The 24,804-nt window shown below is 34.5% G+C and overlaps 1 protein-coding gene across 1 annotated transcript; it reads right to left on the bottom strand.

The window, feature by feature from the left end:
• Positions 1 to 18,247: 18,247 nt before the first annotated feature.
• On the bottom strand, positions 18,248 to 18,964 carry LOC141685642 (uncharacterized). The gene has a single exon (XM_074490736.1). The coding sequence runs from the start codon at positions 18,962 to 18,964 to the stop codon at positions 18,248 to 18,250; it is 717 nt and encodes a 238-aa protein (XP_074346837.1).
• Between the last annotated feature and the right edge of the window lie 5,840 nt (positions 18,965 to 24,804).

The raw sequence follows: 24,804 nt of genomic DNA, 5'->3' as shown, positions 1-24,804 counted from the left end.
TGGTGCCATTGCTAAAGATTTGAAATTTGCAGAGAGAGTATTTGCTTTTGAGAAGAGAGAAGTTAGAGCAATTGGTTCTTGAGAATAATAAAAGAATAGAATAAAAATGAATTCTGCTTTTATACTATCTCAAAAATAAACTCACAAGAATAATAAAGTGAAATAAAGTAACCAACTAAAATTGCCCAAAATAGCCGTTTAAAAATATATAAAGTGTAAAAATTCTTTCAATTATCCGTCGTGTTATGCTTACAAACTGTAAGTATACTCGATGGATAATATCTAGAATTCCGAAAGCTAAGATTGAGATAATTCGACGGATGAGGATAAAGCAATTATCCGTCGAGTTAAAAAATACACCAAAAAATAATTGATTTTATTAACAAATAATATACCGACGGATGATCAAACTCGATGGATAATGAGCATCCGTCGGGATGTAAATTTTGACTTTAGCCAAAATTTCATCCAAAGCTGAAAAATTAATTAATTTTCTGGCTGCATTATAACTTGCAAAAATATTTGAAATGATTCAAGAATAATTAAGCATACCTAACTCACTTACCAACCTTGAAAAGGTGGATTCATCAAGTGGCTTGGTAAAGATATCTGCAAGCTGCTTTTCACTTGGAACAAAATGAAGCTCCACAGTACCATTCATCACATGTTCCCTTATGAAGTGGTACTTGATGTCTATGTGCTTTATTCTTGAATGTTGTACTGGATTTTCAGGGATAGAAATTGCACTTGTGTTATCACAGAAAATGGGAATTCTATCCACTTGTAGACCATAGTCCAACAATTAGTTTTTCATCCACAAAATATGTGCACAACAACTTCCAACAACAATATATTTAGCTTTAGCTGTAGAAGTAGAAACTGAATTTTGCTTTTTACTAAACCAGGACACAAGCTTGTTCCCTAGAAATTGACAGGTTCCTGTTGTACTTTTTCTGTCTATTTTACAATCTGCATCTGAATAACCAGTTAGATCAAAACCAGAATCTCTAGGGTACCAAATGCCAAGTTTTGGTGTTCCCTTGAGATATCTGAAAATTCTCTTAATAGCTACTAAGTGAGATTCTCTAGGATCATCCTGAAATCTAGCACAAAGACAAGTAGCAAACATTATATCTGGCCTACTGGCTGTTAAGTACAGAAGTGAGCCAACCATGCCCCTATAGCTTGAGATATCCACAGACTTTTCAGTAGTGTTTAATTCAAGCTTAGTTGCAGTGGCCATGGGAGTTTTTGCAGATGTGCAATCCATTAGTTCAAACTTCTTTAAAAGATCATGAATATATTTAGTTTGACTAATGAATATTCCATCACTAACTTGCTTAACTTGTAAACCAAGAAAGTAAGTCAGTTCTCCCATCATGCTCATTTCATAATTACTTTGCATCAATTTGGCAAACTTTTTGCAAAGTTTTTCATCTATAGAGCCAAATATAATATCATCTACATAAATTTGAACAAGTATACTAGAGCCATTAACATTTCTAAAGAATAAAGTTTTATCAACAGTACCTCTTGTGAAGTGATTTTCCAACAGAAACTTTGATAAAGTGTCATACCAGGCTCTAGGTGCTTGCTTCAGTCCATAAAGTGCTTTCAAAAGATAGTAGACATGTTCTGAAAAATTTGGATCTTTAAAACCAGGAGGTTGACTAACATAGACTAGTTCCTCCAAATCTCCATTTAGAAAGACTTTTTGACATCCATTTTATAGACCTTGAAATTGGCATGGGCTGCATAGGCTAAGAAAATTCTGATGACTTTAAGTCTTGCAACAGGAGCAAAGGTTTCATCAAAATCTATTCCGTCTTATTGGTAGTAGCCCTTAGCAATGAATCTAGCTTTGTTCCTGATCACTATGCCATTTTCATCCATCTTGTTTCTGAATACCAACTTGGTGTCAATTAGATTCTTTCCTTTAGGTTTGGGTACCATCTTCCATACCTTGTTCCTTTCAAATTGGTTTAGCTCCTCCTGCATAGTTAAAATCCAATCAGGATCCAACTAAGCTTCTTCTACCTTCTTAGGTTCTTCCTTATATAGGAAGCTGCTATATAGATATTCTTCTTGAGTTACTCTCCTTGTTTGAACTCTAGAAGATGCATCACCAATGATGAGCTCAAAAGGGTGATCTTTAGTCCATTTCCTTTGTTGAGGTAGATTAGCTCTAGATGAAGAGGCCTCATTGTTGTCTTGATGTGTGACTGAGTTTTGATTATGAGAAACTCTCTCTGAGTTTATGAATCTTTGATTTGAGAAAGGGGAACTTTCTATAGGTGATATATTCTGACTTTCAGCTTCTCTTAATGTTCCGACGGATGATGCACCTTGTGTCCCGATGGATGAAGCATTTTGTAACTCGATAGATATTGAATTGTGTGCTTCATTAGTTGTAAATTTTTCTGCATTATCCTTATTCACTGTTTCTTGATAACTTTCATCATCACTGTCATCACTAACCATCTCCACATTATAAAACTTGAAACTTTCATGGTAATCTTCATCTTGCAGTCCTTCAATCTTTTTATCATCAAACACAACATGTCCTGATTCCATAACAATGTTGGTTCTTAGATTGTAGACTCTATATGCTTTACCCACATCATATCCAACAAAAATTTCTTCATCTGCTTTAGCATCAAACTTCCCATGTTGATCAGTTTGATTCCTCAAGATATAACATTTGCAGCCAAAGACATGAAGAAAATTTAGAGTTGGCTTCCTATCCTGAACAATTGATAGGGTGTCATGCACTTTGCTTGATTAACCAAAGAAATATTCTGAGTGTAGGAAGCAGTATTCACAGCTTCAGCCCAAAAATATGTTAGTAACTTTGATTCTTCAAGCATTGTCCTTGCAGCTTCAATATGAGATCTGTTCTTTCTTTCCACTACTCCATTTTGTTATGGAGTTCTTGCTGCAGAAAACTCATGCATAATCCCATTCTCTTCATAAAATGATCCCATCATAGAATTCTTGAACTCAGTTCCATTGTCACTCCTGATCTTCTTACTTTAAAGTCAGGATGATTGTTGACTTGCCTTATGTGATTGATGATGATATCACTAGCTTCATCTTTAGATTTTAGGAAATATATCCAAGAGAACTTTGAGAAATCATCCATAATTACTAGGATTTTTTTTTTCCTTGAGATAGAAAATCATTAACTGGTCCAAACAAATCCATGTGTAGCAATTGCAAATGCTCTTCAATTGTTAAATCAAGCTTCTTTCTGAATGATGCTTTGATCTGCTTTACTTTCTGGTAGGCATCACACAATCCATCCTTTGTAAACTCCACTTGAGGAATACCTCCAACCAGTTCTTTCTTGACAAGCTCATTCATGGTCTTGAAGTTTAGATGTGACAGCTTCTTGTGCCATAGCCAACTTTCATCTTGACTTGCTTTACTGAGAAGACAAATGACATATTCTGCATTTGATGAGTTGAAGTCATCTAGATACACATTCCCTTTTCTCACTCCAGTGAGAACCACTTCATTGCTCCTTTTGTTTGTCACAACATAGGCTTATGAATTGAAGGTTACTGAATTGCCCTTATCACAAAGCTGGCTGATACTCAACAAATTGTGCTTGAGACCATCCACCAGAGCAACCTCTTCAATGATGACATTGTCTTTTGAAATCAAGCCATATCCCACAGTATAACCCTTGCTGTCATCTCCTAAAGTAATACTTGGGCCAGCTCTTTCTTTGAACTCAGTGAGCAGGGTAGAATCTCCAGTCATGTGCCTTGAGCAACCACTATCCAGATACTAAAGATTCTTTATATTTCCCTGCACACATCAAAATCAAATCAAGTTGATTTTGGTACCCAAGTTTCCTTGGGTCCTGCCTTGTTAGCTTTCTTCTTTGGTTTCTTAGGTTTGATCTCATTTGACTTGGGAATTTCTGATTCATCCCTAGTCATCCGAGTTGGACCTTTGAAACCAGTCATTAAAATATAATTATCATGCACATTTTGATTGACAGGAAATGGCATGCTATTTGCAAACATGTTATTCCAGTAGGGCATATTAAATGGCATTTGAGGTATACTAAATGCAGCATAGTAAGGATTAGGTGCAAATGACATATTGGCAAATTGTGCATTCATATCTGAGTAGACATAGCATTCATAGGCATAGTAGGCATGGCAGTCATATTGGGAAAATGAGAGGGTGCAGACATAGGAGTAGGCATGGCAAGTTTGCAATTAACAAACAAATGATTAACACTACCACACTTAACACATATTTTTCTAGGAGCATATTTATCAGGTGTGTAGTTGTTATGTTTATTAATTCCTACTTTCCCATTTCTATTGTTTTTCTTTTTAGTTTCTATTTTAACCTCAATTTTTTCTAATCTGTCATTCAATTACTTGATAGACAGATGACTAACATTGACTTTCTTCTCCTTCTTCACTTGACTTGATTCTCCTGGAACAAAGTTTTTGGAAACTAATTCATATTTCTCATTCAGCTTGGCAAGCTTAGCTTTGCTCACTGGTTTACCCACAGCCGACGAATGTGGCTCTTTGTCACTCGACGGATAATCCTTTGATTATCCGACAGATGATTTTCATCATCCGTCGAGTCCATATCTGTCAGCAATCCTTCAACCAAATTGGATTCCAGCTTCTCCTTAGCATTTTCCTTAGTGAGGGACGTAAGTGTAACACAAGTGATATAATTATGTGGACATGTCATTGATTGCATCTTTACAGTCAGCTTTAGATAAATGTGCTAGGTTAGTGGTGATTACCTGATTACTTGAGGAACTTGTTTCTGTTTCATCAGATTTGGCCATCAGGGCTAGGTTGATATAGCTTGTTTCTTCATCTTCATCTAATCCATTAGCTGCCCAATCATTTTCTTGTGTAATGAAAGCCCTTTCCATTTGCTTGAGTAAATCAAAATATTTCTGTTTATAATCAACAGGCTCAAACTTCTTTTTTCTAAAATCTGATTTTCTACACTCACTAGCAAAATGCCCTGCCAAGCCACATTTGAAACATTTGAATTTGGATTTATCCACCATGTTTCTACTTGGCTTGGCTGCTCCAAAATTCTTTTTGAATTTGAGCTTGGCAAATCTTCTGGATAAGAATGCTAAATGTTCATCAATATCATCCATGTCATCTTGGCTCAAGTAATCTTCATTGTCAGCTACCAGCCCTTTACCTTTGCTTTCACAGACCTTTGAAGTAGACTCAACAACTTCTACCTTCATCTCTTTCTCTTTCTCTAACTCAGCAACCAGTGCTATGGACCGTCCTTTTTTCCTTCCTTTCTCCATCCTCTCATCTTGCTCTATTTCAAGCTCATATATTTTCAGGATGCCATACAGTCTCTCCAAGATGAACTCTTGTAATCCTGTGAATTTCTCAATGAGACTGTCATTGGTTTCCATTCCTTTGGAAGAGATCTCAGGAACTTGAGGTTAAAGTCTTTTTTTTGATAGACTCTTCCATGCAACTTTAGAGCATTTAGTAGCTTTTGAAATCTACTAAATATATCAGTGAGAGACTCACTATCTTCACAGCGGAAGTGCTCATATTGCTGAATTAGCAGCTGCATCTTTTTCTCCCTTACTTGCTCAGTACCATCACAAATAATCTGGATGGTGTCCCAAACCTCTCTGGCTATTTTGTAATTAATGATATTATCAAACATATCACCATCAACTCCATTGAACAATATATTCATGTCCTTCTTATCTTTCCTGACTTGCTCAATGTCAGGGTTTGACCATTCATGCCTTGGTTTTGGAACAGATGGCTCATTGCCAGTTGCATCTTTTATTGGTACATGAGGACCTCTCTCTATGCAATCCACATAGGCCTCATCTTGGGAAAGAAGATTTAGGTGCATCTTCACCTTCCAGTGGTGATAATTATCTTTTTCCAGAAATGGAATTTTAACTCCAACATCCTTCTTGTTCATCTTGCTGTTTTGTTGTGATCTTTACACTCTTTGTACTTCAAGAGCTTTCTCTGATACCAATTGTTATTCCCTAACAATACAACAAGAATTAAAGAAGGGGGGGTTGAATGTAATTCTGGCTACTTTTTCAAGATTTTAAAACAGTTCCAACTCGATAAATATATAAGTGTTTGATTTGCAGAGTGCGGAATGAAAGAGTTGTATGAATCAAAACACAAAGTAATAAGAACACAAGCCTTTAAAACTTTCTGGTGGATTTGAAAGTATCCACCATATATATATATATATCTATAGAATGAAAACCCTGTGAAGCTTGAATAGCTCACAGCTGCTTACAAGTAGAACAAACAAACTACATAGAAATTCTTGACAAGTACATCTTTTTCTATCTCTCTTTAAAATGTGTTTGCTTAGTTGAATGTTCTACTAGCTACACTTGGTTTAAATATCACCAAGTTTACATGACAATAAGACAAGATAATAAAACAAAACCTATCAAGTCTAACTCCATGCTACTTCACTACTCTATTCCAACATCTTTGAATATCTTCACAATTGCATGGAAATGGTAATACTTCTTTGTTCTCAATTTCCTGCTAAACAGGCTGCCACATTTCTTTTACAAATATTCAAAGCATGTGACTGTGTTGTCACTGTCAACAGATATTTGAATTTGATCATCCGTCAGCTACATGCTTGTCATCCGTCGGGTAGCTTTGTTGATCATCCGTCAGGTAGCTTTGTTGATCATCCGTCAGGTAGCTTTGTTGATCATCCGTCGGGTAGCTATTTGTCACTTGACTCCATTTCATTTACACAAAATTAAAAGACATCTCATATTTACAATTTAATCAACCTATTCTGCATACCCACTAGTAGTCAACATGACTCATATGCTCCTATAGTATCTACACAAAGTTGTTTGCAGAAATGTGCTACGAATCTTATTATTACATAAGCTACTCACCCGGTGGATATCAATTTGTCATCCGTCGGGATTATATTAAATCATTCGTCGGGACTATAATTGAACATCCGTCGAGTGCTACAAAATTTACTAAGTTAAATCTACTAAGGTGTTTTGTTTGATTTATCATCAAGTTCACAACATATTCCTGACATTTGTCTTGTTAAGGAGATTGTTAGTACTGATGCCTCTTCTGCTGATGGTGTTGCCAAGAAATTCAATAACCCTTCTCATGTTTCTGGTTATTTCTTGTCTTTTATTGCTTTTTCTGAAAGTTTTGATTTTTTTCATGTATCTTTTGATGATGGGGTTTTTTGATTAATTTGATTAGTTAATGTTGTTTTGCCAAGTCTTCATTTTGGAATAGATGTGTTTGTCTCAGTTATATATTGGGACTTTTTTAAATTGTGGATCAATTTGATGTTTTTGTCGGTGGAGCTCATTTTAGTGGCAAAAGGTCGAACTTTTTGGTTTTATGTATGAGCTTGGAAAATGGGTTTATTTTTACAGGTTTTGGAAATGAGTAAAAACAAACTTTTGTTTACTTGTTCAAATGACATGATTACTTTTTATTGGGATATTATATGTGGTTGGTTTGGTCTTCAATTACTGATTTGGCATCAAGGGTATTGGATGATGGTGTGAAAGACAGGTCAGTGTCATTTTTAACTGCAAATTCACTAGGCAAATTTGAGTTTAGATGCAATGACTAAGGGGCTGTTTGACAAATCTGAATCAAAAACACTGAATCATTAAATTATTTGAATATACTGAATGCAAATTTTATTTGAATGAAAAAATTACTGAAGGAAAATTACTGTTTGATAAAAATCATGTAAAAATATCTAAATGATGATAAATGTACTGTTTTACCCTCAAACTTGTTTATTCAATACTGATTGATGTGATCAACGATTGAACTGAAACAATATTACTTCTAGATCTCTAGTCCAAATGTAATATTACAAAAAATGTCATAAAATATCCAAAATGAATTTAATACAACATGACACAAGTACTTAGGAAAAAAGAACTAGTAATGAAATCTATGTTCTTTCTAATTGATTTGTGATTTGATCACGAAGATTATTCATATATTGTACTCCTTGAGTCCCCCACTGTTGTGTATAGTGTTTTTATTGATTCAACTGACCTTCATTTCTATTTTTGTCTTCTTCATCGTCTGAACTTGCGGCATTGTCATATTCAGCAAATAAACTGTCATCAATTTCGCCATCCTAATAGAATTATGGACCGCAAAACAAGCTATAACTATATCTCTTTGTACGAAAAAAGGATATGGAGCCATTTGTTTTAGGATCGGAAATATGGATTTTAACACCCCGTTCAATAACATTTCTGAGTCGTGCATGTGCATGATTAAACTTTATTTGTCTTGTTAAAGGACGATGACCATTAAAATTCGGTACCCAATATCTTGTATTTCGAAATGGCGTCATAAACCCTCTTGTGTTTGTATATGCATCATCACATAAATAATACTTATATGTAATTGTATGCAATAAGTTTAAATATTAAATAATAATAATTGTATACTTTAAAATAAGTATATATAATATTACTTACCTGGTGGAGGAAAGGGAAAGCCCGCGTCCGGATCAAATGCAATTTATGTTAGAATTCTTGAGTCATGTGCAACTCCCTCCCAACCAGCCTAAACAAAGGTAAAAATCATGTTAAAATCACATATTCCAAGGACATTTTGATAGCATTTACCTCTCCCTCTTCCTCTGTAACAGGTTTGTTGATCGTTAGGAATAATTGCATGGACAAGTGTACCATCCAGTGCACCAACCGCTCCCTATTTCAAAAAAAATGGTAATATAAAAATATGGATATATAAATATAATGTATAAATGGAGTAGTATAAAAAATATTTATTTACCTAAAAAATTCTTCTTAATGCTTTATGATTGCCTAGAACATCTGGGTACTGATCAAATGAGGTTGGCACTATAATTCCTTTAGCAAATTCCATCATTCCATTTAATACGTCATGAAAACAATTATGAATAGTTTGAGAAGAGTGTTAAAAATCATGTTTGAGCACCGGAAAGTGTTCATTATGTCCAATGACTATAAAAAATATTGCCATTTTTCTTCAACCGTAATATAACGACTATCCTTTAACCAATTATTTTTTCTAAAATGATCACATAGTCAAATATATGCAGTCCGAGATAAGCGCATCAAATCATGGCATTGTGTGGCAAGACCATTCAACAACTCTAATGTGTAAGCATGCCCTGTGAAAGAGGAAGTAAGGTCTCTTTTTCTTGGTTTCCTTTATTTTATATGTCGAGAGAAATATTAATATATCATCATGCAGACCAATATATCATAGATGTCCATATTCAACCTATAAACAAAAATGAAATTAATACATATAATTTTATGATGTTCAACAATCATGCATATAAATAAAATTAAATTAACGAATTGACTGAAAAGATTCAGAATTTAATTTCCCGCAAAAACTAAACATACATGTCCAAAAAAATAAACAAGCTGAATAGTTTAACAAGATATTAAAATAAATCTAATAGTAAATCCTAAACATAGAGGTCCAAAGAAAATTAAACTAAGTAGCCTATAGAATGAAATCTAAACGGATAGGCCTAACTTTCGAGAAATCATTCTGTCCCAGCTCTCAGCCTCATCGTCATCGAGATTCATCCATGCTTTTCTATGACTTTGTTAGTCCCTAACAATGCAGCAAGAATTACAGAAGAGGGGGGGGGTTGAATGTAATTCTAATAAACTTTTCTTTTTCTTGAACTGTAAAAGGTTCTAACTCAAACTATATATATAAGTGTTTTGATTTGCAAGGTGCGGAATAACAAGTTAAGTAAATCAAAAAACACAAAGTAATAAAAACACAAGTTTTTTTAAAACTTTCTGGTGGATTTGAAAGTATCCACCAGATATATATATATATATATATATATATATATATATATATATATATCGATTGAAGAACTTTGTGAAGAACAAATTGTCTCACAACTGCTTTACAAGTGAATAAACAAACTACAGAGAAATTCTTAACAGTTACAGCCTTTTCTATTTCTCTTCTAAAAGTGTTTGCTTAGTTATTTATTTCACTAGCTACACTTGGTTTATATATCACCAAGTTTACATGGTAATAAGACAAGATAATAAAACAAAAACTATCAAGTCAAACTCCATGCCGCTTCACTACTCTATTCTAGCATCTTTGAAAATCTTCTTAGCTTGCATGGAAATGGTAATGCTTATTTGTTCTTCATTTTTTGTTAAACAGGCTCCCACATTCCTTTTGTAAACACCCAACGCATGTGACAAACTGTCAACAGATATTTGAATTGATCATCCGTCGGGTACATGCTTGTCATCCGTCGGGTACATACTTGTCATCCGTTGGGTTGCCTTGTTGATCATCCGTCGGGTAGCTTTGTTGATCATCCGTCAGGTAGCTATTTGGAACTTGACTTCATTTCACTTATGCAAAATTACAAGACATCTTATATTTACAATTAATCAACCTATTTTGCATATCTAATAATAGTCAACATGACTCATATGCTACTACATGATCTATACAAAGTTGTTCACATAAATGTGTTACAATACTTATTGTTACATAAGCTACTCACTCGATGGATGTCAAATCATCATCCGTCGGGACTATATTGAGTCATCCGTCGGGACTATATCTGATCATCCGTCGAGTGCTACATTTTTCACTAAGTTAAATATACTAAGGTGTTTTTTTAATGTAATCATCAAGTTCATAACATATTTCCAACAGACTTTCACTCTCACAAAAAATTCCAAGTGCTAGTTGGTACAATGGGTTTTCCGCCGACCATCCTAGACCTTTTAATTTTTCTTAGCATTCTTTATTAGTTAGTCCATTGCTTCTCTGCAATATGATATCTAACGCCTTGCACTATAATATCTAACGCCTTGGACATTTTTTCTTTAAACTCGTTGTTAATGGATTTTGTTAACGGTTGCTTGGATTTTTTTTAGGCCTCTAACTATCCTCTTTTGGAGTGCATCTGTTTTCAGGCACTTGTAGTGTTTCTTCTTCCAAAATTGGATTAGTATTCATAGGTTAATAAAAGTCTTGACCTTCCATATTAATAGGACTATCGACCACTTCATGAACCTCAGATTCTTGACTCTGATTAGCCCCATTTTTTTAGCCGTAGGCCCCCAACTGTTGATGCTGGTAGCTGTAAAACCATTATATGGTTGAGTACAAAGGTCTGGAAATGGTAAAGGTGAAGTCTTTAAGGGCTCAGCCTTTGGATTTGCCTGTATTAAAAATTATAAGATAAATTATATTGAAAATTAATATGATATAATTACGAGTTATTTCTATGGAAAAGAAAAAGAATTAACCTGTATTTCTTGTTTCCATTCTTCTTCAGATAGGTTGAACATGTTAATTGATGCATCATTGAAGTTTTCTGTCTTATTTTTTAGTCTGCACCAAGCTTGATACTTTTATTTAGTATAATCATAACGATTTTTTGCTTGTCTCTGGTCAACAACAAAATTATGAGTTTCTTTTAGTGTTTTAATCACTTTTCCCATGATTGTGGCCTAAGATTACTGCCCTGTCTTCCGTTTTCAGATGCTTCACAAATACTCGCATCTAAAAATGTTTTGATAATGTTTTCATTTTTCCAGACCACTCTAGGTTTCTTTTGAGTCTCAGTCGCAGTCTCCATACCTAATGCAATATTTATAGTTAGAACTACATGAATTATAATTAGTTGTTATCACCAGGTTCCTGAAAACACAATTACAGACTCCTAAATGTCTACTATAATTAAATATTAGTACTCTATATTGCATCCTACAGGTTTGCAAAGTATCTAACAAGGTTAGACATAAGCAGGAATAATAAGGACACCTAGACTCGACTATCAGTAAAAAAATTCTTCATATGAAACATCATATAAGAAACGAGACATAATAATAACACTAATTAACACAGTCTATAAAAAATATACTAGAATAGAAGCATTCACTTACATGTATAACTTACAATCAATACAACCACCATCAATCAACAACTAGACATATAATTGAATTCTGAACAATACTACGATAACACAATTAAGGAATTTAGAGACAAACATAACCTGCTCTCATTTCGAAACCAAGAGAATCTCCGGTTTCTTAGCTTTACTCGGAGTATTAGCATTGGAAGAAGCTGAATAACAGTTGCCAGTTGTTCAAAAATAATTTCTGATATGCTAAAGTATACTATTAGTATGCTAAATTATTTTTGATATTTACTTTCTAACAGGGAAATACAACAGTAACACAGGTTTGCAAAATGATTCTCAAGGGTCAATTGCTGCTAAATGTATTAGTTTCTCAATGCCATATCAGGTGACCAGACCTTGAGAAGACCTTATAAGGTTTTATACTTGTCAATATTAACTACTATATCTCGTGGACTGAATGCATACTCTTTATTTGATCTTGTGGAAATTTTGGTTAGGTCGACTCGGGTGGAAATTTTTCTCGCGTCAAAGTACAAGCCAACTAGAAGGAAATGCTTCAGTTCATGGTACTTTTTTAGAATAGTGCAATTGTAAATATATAGATCCAGGTTGCATGATATCACTGACTCACTAGTAACTAATGATTCTAATTTTCTTCGCAGAAATACTCAATAAACAAAATGTATCATATTCTTCTCTCTCACAAACTGGATTATATGTTAAAATCGTTAAGTCTCTAATACCAATATGGGAGGTTTTCTATTATTCCTACTTTATGTCGTCTTACTAATAATTTAATTTGTTTGCACCTCTTCTAACTTAGCAGAGGATAAGTGGTGAGGCTAACACCATGTAGCAAAGCGTAATGTCACACGAAGTTGGTTCTATTTTTAATATTGTAGTGTGATAAGACTAGCAGCAAGCTTAATAGTGGTGCAGAATATTTACCTACTTGACTTGAGGTCTGAATAACATTTACCTACTATTAAATGACACCTATTTAATTTTGGTTGCAGTTAAACCACACCTCAACCGTATTAGTTGTTGCCTGTTTGTATAGACTATTCAATATAATCAGTTCAAAGTGATGAGAAATCATAAAAAATTATAAAACAAAAACTGAACCAAAAGAAATATACTATTTTCTAGCACAACTAGCTGACTACTGACAAGCACATAATAGTATGCTACTACAAACTATTCACTTGGGACTATACAACAAATATATAGACAGAGTGAGCGGGATGGGATAATATAGTGGTTCATCAAATAAACCTTTTTTCGGTACTGGGTATAGGCATCTATACTAAAACATACACAAGCACCAAAAGATTCCAATTTACAAAGTTTAAACAATTACTTTTCTCATGATTACATGATACATAAGAACCCTATAAATAGCCCATATGCTAAGCTTAACCAAATAATCTTTTTATAGAATAGTGTATGTACCTGAACAGAGCAGTGCAGCAACCGCATAAACCAGAGAATAGGGGAAGAATAAAAATATGGTGTTTGAGGGTCTGTATTGGAAAAAACCTATTCAGAGTCTCACTTACCGAATAAGTGAGGGGTTAGGTTCTTAGCCAAAAAGTGTGTAATCAATTAAAAAATAAAAACCTCTCACCGAATAAATAAAATAACCATTAAGAGGCTACTAAGTGTTATCAAACAACCCCTGAGATGAATGGACAATACTGCTTGCAATTTTTTTTAGTATAGATTATAACCTTATATTTTATTGTTTGTTAAAATAGAACCCGCACAGATTTACCAAGTCAATAGACTGGAGAAAATTGAATAGCTACGTTGTGCGTTGCAATCTTGGGAACTGGGGGTTATGATCCTTATGAAATAACCCCTCTTCCCCTTCATAATAATAATATTGGGATAACAAGACTGTAAAAGGAGATGTATATGTGAGTGATTAAGATTTTACATATATGTAGGGAGGGGATTGATCTGATAAATAAATATGTCTAGCAATCGAAGTTTTAGAGTGTAAAACTATAATGTTCTCTAAAATTTCATCTTATCACGTGCTCAATGGTTAGACTTTTTGTTTATGTAGCGGATGGTTATTAACTTTGTAATCTACATCACAATGTGTATCATTCATAAATGAGACATCGAGGAACATTTAGAGAGATAAAGAGATATAGAGAGAGATAGAGAGATAGATACAAAAAATGTATGAACTGAAATGTATGTTTCTTTCTTGAGTAGAAATGTTTACAGTTAGTGCTATTTATACTAATATATATTGTCTAACAGAATGACAACTCATCTATCCTAACTAACTACTTTGTATTTTAGCTTTCTGAAATGCTACAAGTATTTTATTTGGTATGACATCACCGTGACATGACACTAGATTAGTTTTACAAATGCTAGTGTCAGTACACTCTTTAGCCTCCCCTTGTACAGATGCTGATAAATCCCCCCCACAAATGGGAACTGGAACAGAAGATGGATCAAGTGAAAGTCCCAATTTGCTTGCACAAGACCAATGCAAAACCTTGCCTAAATCTTTAGTAGAATATCAGCTGCATTATCCTTGGTATAGACCTTAGAAACTGGAACAAAATCAAGAGAATTTTTTCTCTAATGAAATGACAATCTAATTCTATGTGCTTTGTACGAGCATGATAGACTGGATTAGCTGTCAAAACAATAGCTTTATTGTCACATAGTAAAGGTACAGGAAGAGAAATTGTGTGTTGTAAATCAGACAACAGATTAATGACCCAAAGAATTTCACAGGATGCATCAGCAAGTGCCCTGTATTCTGCTTCAGCAGAACTGCGAGAAGTCACATGTTATTTCTTTGAATGCCAAGAAATAACCACAGGACCTAGCATAAGACTATATTCCCCAATTGATTTCCTATCATTGGGATCTCCTCCCCAATCACTGTCACTGAACACTTTAATATTCAAAGAATTATCATCAGGAAATATAAGACCATGTGTCATTGTACACTTGAGATACCTTAACACCCTGATAGCAACAACCATATGTTTCTCACGTGGAGCATGAAGAAACTGACTCAACAAATGCATAGCTAATGTAATATCAGGTCTGCAAGAATTCAGATATAACAATTTCCCAATCCATGCCCTCTAGACAAATGGATTATCAATCAAATTACCAGACCTTTCATCATCATGAAGTTTCAGTGTGGATCAAGAGGAACAGATAAAGGTCGACAATCTAGCAAGTCAGCTGATGTCAAGAGATCAGTAATAAATTTCTTGTTGTGTAACAAAAAAACCATTTCCTGATCTGGAAATTTCAAGACCAAGATAGTATTTAACAGCTTCTAAATTTTTAATGTCAAACTTCATATTTAACAGATGTTTCAAAGCCTCAATTACATCTTTACTGTTTCCAGAAAGGAGAATGTCATCGACATAAATGACCACAGCCACAAAAACTTCATTTTTAGAATAAGTGAACAAAGAATAATATGTTTTTGACTACACATACCCAATTTCTAAGAGATAAGCTAATAACTTGTCAAACCACCTACTAGAAGCTTGTCTGAGTCCATAAATGGATTTAATAAGCCTACATAATAAATTTGAAGCAACATACCTAGTATCATAGCCCAAAGGTAATTGCATATAGACTTCTTACTCCAAGTCACCATGCAAGAAAATATTATTTATATCTAACTATTCTACAAGCCATCCTTTTGCTGATGCAATTTCAAGTAAGGACCTAACTGTTACCATCTTAGCAACAGGTGCAAAAGTTTCATGAAAATCCACCCCTTCTTTCTGATTGTACCCATTTGCTACTAATCTTGCCTTATACCTTTAAATTTGACCATTTGCCAAATATTTAATTTTGTAAACCCACTTTGATCCAATGACTTTCTTTCCTGGTGGTAAACTAACCAATTCCCAAGTATTATTGTGTTCAAGGGCTGTTAATTCTTTTTTGCATAGTTTCAATCCATTTTGGATTTGAAACAGCCTAATAATAATTATCAGGTTCAGCGACCAAAGCAAAATGAGCAAAGAAAGTTCTATGATAACAGATTGAGATAGAAAATGACAAAAATGAGCTTTAGAAGGTTTAGTGAGAACATGATAGTCATTCCAACATTTTGGTCTCGTGGAATGCCTGACAGATTGTCTAGGAATAACACTAGTATTATGACTAATGTCTTGCATATCCAAAATAGGTGAATCTGAATTCTCATTTAAATGTTGAGAATCATTAGATGAAGAAGGAGTTTGATAAAAAATAGATGAATCTGAAAAAAAGATATCAAAAAGTTGTTGAACAGGTATAGACTTTGGACTGGAAGGTGATATAACTGTTGGTTTATTGTTAACTGATGGTGTATTATTGATAAAAGGTGAAGAATTATCAGCAGAATACCAATCCAAGAAATTGTAAGTGGTCATTCCTTTATTCTGAGCAATGTAAGGAAATAAATGTTCATGAAAAATTACATGTCTACTAACAAATATAGTATGAGATTCTAACTTATATCCCTTTTGATGAAATGGATATCCAAGAAATATAGATTTAACTGCTCTTGCAGCAAACTTGTCATTTGAATGAACTGAAGCATAACAAAGATAACCAAATACTTTAAGAGTAGAATAATCAGGAATTTTACCATGAAGCACTTCAAAAGGTGATTTATATTTCAAAACAGGATTTGGTAATATGTTTATGAGATAAGTAGCTGTCAATACATAATCTCCCCAAAACTTTAATGGTAACCCTGATTGAAACCTTAAAGCCCTTGACATTTCTAATAAATGCCTATGTTTTCTTTCTACCCTAACATTCTGCTGTGGAGTATAAGGACAAGACGTCTGATCTATAATGCCATGACAAGCTAACAGATTCCTAAAAGACTGATTCATGAACTCAGAACCATTATCAGTCCTAATGCCTTTAACAGTAGAGTTGAACTGAGTAGCTACATAAGCAAGAAATTCCTTTAAAAGAGAAAAAACTTGTTGTTTAGAACTCATAAGAAAAACCCAAGTGGATCTGCTGTGATCATCGACAAGAGTAAGAAAATATTTGTTTCCATGATTGGTTTCAACGCTATATGGACCCCATACATCCATATGAATACGATCAAATTTAGAAATAACACAAGATTCACTATGCTTAGGAAAAACAAGCTTACATTATTTGGATAAAGGACAATTGGGACAATCTTTATTACAAACATTTATAACATGCTTAAGAAGAGGAATGTGTTTTAGAACAACATCAGAAGTATGTCGTATGTCCTAGTTTAAGATGCCATAGTTTGGACATAGCAACATGATCATTACTGTGAACAGTTATATTGGTAGCCAAAGGCAATGACGAAGTAGTTTAAGTTGAAGCCAATGAAAGAGATGAAATATAATACAAGTCATTTTTTGCTTCACCAGTAGCTAGGACCTGCTGATGAGTCTGATCCTGAAACATACAGTGAGTAGGAAAGAAAGTGGCAACACAATTACTGCCTTGAACTAACTTCGAGATTGACAGCAAATTGCAATTAAAATCAGGAAGATAAAGCACATTAAGCAATGTGAGTTTAGAATTTAAAATGGCTTCAGCTACTTAAGTAACAATTAAGATTTCTTTATTAGGTAAAGGTACATGGAATGGTTTTGAAAGTGTCTTGATATTACTAAGCGAAGTTAGATTGCAATACATATGACTCGAAGCTCCGGTATCTAATATCCAGATATCTGATAAACCATGTAGGACAGAAGTATGGAAGCTATAAGCCATACCTGCAGATTACATATGATCTTCGGGTGAATTAAAAGAACCTTTCTTCTGCATCATTAACACCATTAAGTTGTTCATGTGAGAAACTTGAGATTGTAAATCTTCTAGAGAAAATCCTGTAGTAGAATTTATGGAAATCCCTTATTTCTGAGCATTAACTTGCATAACATTTGCATTGTTAGCACAATGGTTGGAACTAGTAACCACTTGTGGTAATGGCCTGAAGCCAGAATTTCGAAAATTTCCCTGATTGTGAGTAAATTTGCCTTTCACTTTTCTTTTATCTGGATAACCAATAGGTCTGTAACACTGTTCTCTCAGGTGTTCTTCCTTGTTACAATAAGAACATTTCAATCCTGACTTGTTGTTTTGCTGCACTCCAGTAGAAGTTTTAGCATAACTGGAACCACAACTTGCATTTGCATTCTGAGAAATAAAATTAGCAGCACCTTGACTACTATTAGTTCTTGCAATTCATATAAAGGAATTTGGTATGTAACTACCCTGCTTCTGTTTCTCATCTTGCTTAACCAAGGAAAAGGCTTGTGAAATTGAAGATAAATGGGACATTAAGAATCTGTCCTCTAGATGTAGAATAACTGTTATTCAGTCCCATTAGAAATTGTAGCAGTTTCTTTCTTTGCTCTCTTTCCTCCTGCAACTTGTGGTTTCCACAAATGCAACCACATTTACACAGGATAACCATTTCCAAGGCAGCATATTCATCCCACAAATTCTTAAGTTTGTGATAATAGATTTTAACAGGTTTGTCACTCTGCTCTAAAGCATAAAGATCCTTTAAGACTTGATATACTCTATGTCCATTGACACTAGAGAGCTGGTCATGGAGTTCTTCCCAAACTTCTTGAGCTGATGTCACAAAATCCATTACATTACTTATTTCCTCAGAAACTGTGTTTAATATCCAGCTTATAACCATGTCATTGACACGATCCCATTGTGCTCTCAAACTAGAAGTTTCTTCAGGTTTCTTATAGGATGCATTCACAATACCTAGCTTATTTTTAGCCGACAAAGCAATCGAAATAGAACGTTTCCATGGACCAAAATTTTCTTTTCCTATTAGCTTTTTATAGATCAAAACTAAGCCTGGATGATCAATGTTTTGCAGAAATAGCGGATGAAGATTGGACTGAACAGAAACTTGATCAAGATTATCACTACTTATGGTTGTACTAGTCGAATTCACATTGTGATTCTCAGCATGAGTATTATTATCCATAACTACATTAGCATAAGAAAGCCTAGTTGTTTTCCCCAAATTTTGACCTAACATAATGCATCAAATCATAGTTCTCCGTAATTATTAACAAATCTTAGCTAATCAACAAGTTTTCATCAGGAAACATCAATCTTATCCAAAGAAATCACAAATCATAGATGAAAGACCGTTAAATTGAAACTAATTCGAGAAATTAATCAATTGAACCTGTGAAACGAACCAAGGGAGATATGAAATGAAGACGAAAATCATCAAATACGCGGATCTTGGCTCTGATACCATATTAACTTTGTAAATCTACATCACGATGTGTATCATTCATAAACGAGACATCGAGGAAGATTGAGAGAGATAGAGAGAGATACAGAAAATGTATGAACTGAAATGTATGTTTCTTTTTTGAGTAGAAATGTTTACAGTTAGTGCTATTTATACTAATGTATATTGTCTAACAGAATGACAACTCATCTATTCTAACTAACTACTTTGTATTTTAGCTTTCTGAAGTGCTACAAGTATTTTATTTGGCATGAAATCACCATGACATGACACTAGATTAGCTTTACAAATGCTAGTGTCAGTACACTCTTTAATGGTTTCATCCTGTGTCTTCAAATCTTATGTCTCTTGTGATTGTGATTTACATTTGAGGATTATTAGGTATACTGAACTGTTTACAGATTTCTTTTAATTAGTCTCTATGCACTATAAGTGTGACTGTCCTGTGTTGCGTGTCCCGATCATGGATGTAATCTGACAATCAGTATCTCGAAATATACATGTTATATATGGCTGTTCAAACTTGAGAAGCTGGAAGATAAACATTGAAAGTTTGAAACCTTTTTTTACTGATTTGGGGGTTGCTTTTTTTTTTTTGTGTGCAGACGACGAAACTTATGCAATGAATTATGCAATGAAAAAAGTTCTAATCCAGAACAACGAATAATTAGAATTGGTGAGGGAGGAGATCCGTGTTTCATCTCTTTTTAGCCACTCAAATCTTTTTCCTCTCCTCGATCATGCTATCATCTCAGTGAAGGTACATTATTTTTTTGTATGTTTATTTGATGATCATTTTATAGCATGTCATGCAGAAGTAGGAGCAAATTGAAAATAGTCCCCGATTATGGTCTCTGTAAACCAACATGGCTTAAGATATTTAGCAACAAAAAGATAAAGAAGCATGGCCTTGACATACTATTTCATGCAACACAAAAATCATGAATTGTCCTGAAAAAAGTACCCGGTAAAATATGCTTACAATATCACTATTATTCATTTCAAACTATATATTATAGCAAGCTACTCTACTGTATGAATACCAAAATCTGTTTATCTTCGGTGTATTTTACGCATAGTGTTAGATATATTTGATAATGTCATGGCTAATATGATTTATGTTTAGTTTTCAGATCTTACTTAAACAGGATAAATCAGTACTTACTAGAAGTCAGGACTTAAGGATATCAGTACTTATATTATCAAGAGATAATCATCAGAAGATGGATATCAGAACTTAAGTGCTGAAGGACGTTCAAATAAGGACAGTAGCTGATTAAAGGAAAGAAGATCGAGATAAACATAAGAAGAGATATGCATGAAGAAGGAATTCTATAAAGAATAAAATACTTGGAAGAAAAGATATTTGATTGATATATTTTAGGAAGCAGAATTATATTCCATATCAATTAGCGATTATCTTGTAACTGTGTAGTATATAAACACAGACATAGGGTTTACACTATAAGTGTTATCATATTCCAGAAGATTATTCGTAGTAACCCTAGCAGCTCTCGTGATATTTGTTCATCACTGAGAGGTAACAGTTCCATACTGTAACAGAGTTTATTGTTTCAATAAAGTTTGTTTTATGTTACTTGAGATATTAAAGTTCGATTTGATTGTACTTTACACTGTATTCACCCCCTCTACAGTGTGTGTGACCTAAAAAGTGGTATCAGAGTCTATCTGTTAACGCACATACAATTAAAGATCCAAACACAATCATGTCTGACACAGAAACTCCAACTAAGCCTACCAAAACTGAAGAACCACCAAAGACACAAATTCAAAGTCGGTATGAGACTATCAGAGTTCCCATACTGAGACCATCTGAATATTCCATATGGAAGGTGAGGATGACCATGTTCCTGGAAGCAACAGATCCAGAATATATTGATAGAATCAAGGAAGGGCCTCACAAACCAACCAAGCTCGCTGTTGCAGTTGCAGGTGAAGCAGCAAAGACCGTACCAAAGGAGAAGAGTGATTATACTGCTGAAGATATAGCATCAATTGCTAAGGATGCTAAGGTACGACACTTACTGCATAGTGCCATTGATAATGTAATGTCAAATAGGGTAATTAACTGCAAGACTGCTAAGGAGATATGGGATGCTCTGGAAACAAGGGGTCAGGGAACCGATACAATTAAGAAGAACAGGAAGACAATACTCACTCAAGAGTATGGACACTTTGACTGAAAGGCTAATGAGTCATTGACTGATTTATATGATAGATTTGTCAAACTCTTGAATGATTTGTCATTGGTTGATAAGGAGTATAATCTTGAAGATTCAAACCTTAAATTCATGTTAGCTCTTCCTGAATGCTGGGATTTGAAGGCAACAACAATAAGAGACAACTACAATCTTGATGAAACAACTCTTGATGAAATTTATGGAATGCTCAAGACTCATGAACTTGAGATGAAACAAAGAAGCAAGAGGAAAGGAGGAAAGTCAAGGACAGTTGCTCTTAAGGCTGAAGAAGAATTCCCCAAGGCAGCTACCTCAAGGAAAGACAAGGGTAAAGCTCTTTTTATAAAGTCTGATACTGAGTCATCAAGTTCTGAAAGTGATGATGACTCGGATTCTGAAAGCTTTCCTGAGACTGAGGCTGATGAGGAGATGATGAAGCTGTGTGCTCCTATGGTGAAAGGGATCACAAAGATTGCATACAGGAAGTTCAGGAAAGGAAAGAAGTTTTCCAGGAAAGGCACAAGTTCTGATAAGAAGAATTTCAGAAGATCTGAGGGCAGAGGAGGAAAGTCTGATAGAGGAGATTATACCAATGTCAAATGCTATAACTGTGGTGAGAAATGCCACATATCTCCTGATTGCAAGAAAGTAAAGGGTGACAAAGGCAAGGCTCTTGTCACAAAGAAGAATGTTAGGAATATGTGTATTAGTTTGATGATAAGTTCAGCAAAACACTTAAGTAGAAATCTAGTATTTGTAGCCTCAACGGATAAGACCATCTTGGCTATCCGTTGAAGGAGTAGCCTTACTTAGCAATAAGTTTGGTATTATAGCACATCTCACTCTCTGGTTTCAAGCTGTAATTCTTAGATGTTGTTAGGAGATAATCAGTCATGTTGACTACTAATGGATGTACAAATAGGAGGGCTAATTGTAAATATTTCATGCCTTGTAATTTTGTATAAGTGAAGAAGTGTCAACGGATATTGAAGAACTTCAACGGATGAGAAACAAAGCTTCAACGAATGTCTCTAACGCTTCAACGGATAAAGCTTCAACTGCTAGAGCATCAACGGATAAAGCCATCAACGGATGAAAGCTTCAACGGATGCACTGCTAGAGCATCAACGGATAAAGTCATCAACGGATGAAAGCTTCAACGGATGCTCAGTCTCATAGCAGTTGATAGTGACAGTTAACAAAGCTGACAGAGGCACATGGATTGACAGAGATGTGGTAGCCTATTTCAGGAACAGCAGAAAAAGCAGCCGTTTTTAGTCTGGTTCAAAATGGAAAGTCAACAGATAATTCCATATTACACTGGATAAAATGGAACAGAAACAAGTGGAGAACTATTATCTTATTGTACTTTATCTTTGTCTTCACTTGTAAATTTGGTGTTATATAAACCAAGTAGTAGCTAGTAATTAGATGTGAATTTTCCCTGAGCTGTTTAGAAATATCAAGAGAGAAAATCATCTAGTTTGTACTAGGAAGCAGCTGTGATTTAGTTTTGAATCACAGATTTTCTGAAATAACACATCTCTGGTGGAACAACAAATCCACCAGAAAAGTTTTTAAGTTCTTTGTATTCATTTCATTTGTGTTTGAATATATATCTGTCTGCATCAGCTCCAAGCAATTCACATACATTTGATCACTCAAACACTTAGTCTTACAAACTGCTCAAAACTTGAAAAAGTTTTGAGATTTACATTCAACCCCCCTTCTGTAAATCTCATTGGTAGTCCACTGGGAATAAAAATTGGTATCAGAGCAAGCTCTTAACATACAAAGAGTTTAAAGATCTATTCTGTAAATATCATGAGTAAGAAGGATATTGGTGTAAAAATTCCAATCCTGGAAAGAGATAACTATCATCACTGGAAGGTGAAGATGCATTTACATCTTCTCTCTCAAGATGAAAGCTACATCAACTGCATTGAGAATGGTCCTCACATCCCACACAAGGTGGCCACAGCTGCTACTGCTACAGTTGCTGTTGGACAGTCTATTCCCAAGCCAAAGGCAGAATGGACTGTTGAAGATATTGAAGAGGTCCACAAGGACAAGAAAGCCATGAACATTTTGTTTAATGGCCTGGATCAAGATATGTTTGACAATGTCATCAATAGCCAAACTGCTAAGGAAATTTGGGATACTGTGCAGCTTATCTGTGAAGGCACTGAGCAAGTTAGAGAAAACAAAATGCAGCTTCTCATTCAACAATATGAATATTTTCATTTTGAAGAAGGAGAATCATTGAATGATACATTCAACAGATTTCAGAAACTATTGAATGGATTAAAGCTGTATGGGAGAGTGTACCAAGTCAAGGACTCCAATTTAAAATTTCTAAGGTCTCTACCAAAGGAATGGAAGCCTATGACTGTTTCTCTAAGAAATTCTCAAGATTATAAGGACTTCACACTTGAAAGATTATATGGAATTTTGAAGATTTATAAACTTGAGATGGAGCAAGATGAGCTGTTGGAAAAGGGAAAGAGAAAAGGAGGATCAGTTGCACTTGTAGCTGACAGTGAAAAAGTTGAAGCCATAAATGAGGAAAAGACAATGCCAAGTCTCAAAATTGGCACAAGCAAATCAGAATCAAGCAAGGGTAAAGAGCAAGTTGCTGAGGATGAAGACAATTCCAGTCAGGATGAATCTGATGATATTGATGAACATCTGGCCTTTCTGTCAAGGAGATTTGCAAAGATGAAGTTCAGGAAAAACACAAAGTTCACTAAGCCAAACAAAAACATGGTGGACAAATCAAAGTTCAAATGTTACAACTGTGGCATTAGTGGACACTTTGCAAGTGAGTGTAGGAAGCCAAATTCTGAGAAAAAGAAATTTGAGCAAGTTGATTACAAAAGGAAGTATTTTGATTTGCTCAAACAAAAGGAAAGAGCTTTTCTCACTCAAGATGATTGGGCAGCAGATGGGGTAAATGAAGATGATGATGTGGAATATGTCAACCTAGCCCTGATGGCTAATTCTGATGAAAATGAAACTAGTTCATCAAGCAACCAGGTAATTACTACTGATCTCTCTCAGCTTTCTAAACATGAATGCAATGAAGCCATAAATGATATGTCCAATGAATTATATCATTTGCGTGTTTCTCTTAAATCACTAGCTAAAGAAAACATTAGGATCAAAGAAAATAATGTGTTTTAAGTGATAGGAATGCTGTGTTAGAGAGTCAGGTAATTGAGCTTGAAAAGATTAAACTTAAATGCTTGACTGTTGAGAGTGAACTAGAAGAAGCTGTTAAGAAAGTAGAAATTCTTTCTAAACAGTTAGAAAGTGAGCAAGAGGTAATCAAGGCCTGGAAAACATCTAGGGATGTTGGTG

The sequence above is a fragment of the Apium graveolens genome, chromosome 9, assembly GCF_009905375.1.
Source record: "Apium graveolens cultivar Ventura chromosome 9, ASM990537v1, whole genome shotgun sequence".
Taxonomy (NCBI): domain Eukaryota; kingdom Viridiplantae; phylum Streptophyta; class Magnoliopsida; order Apiales; family Apiaceae; genus Apium; species Apium graveolens.
This window is presented reverse-complemented; position numbering and strand designations above follow the sequence as displayed.

What these genes read in the sequence shown, in the direction of transcription:
- LOC141685642 (XM_074490736.1), bottom strand. Translation starts at nt 18,964, where the DNA reads ATGGATAATAATACTCATGCTGAGAATCACAATGTGAATTCGACTAGT.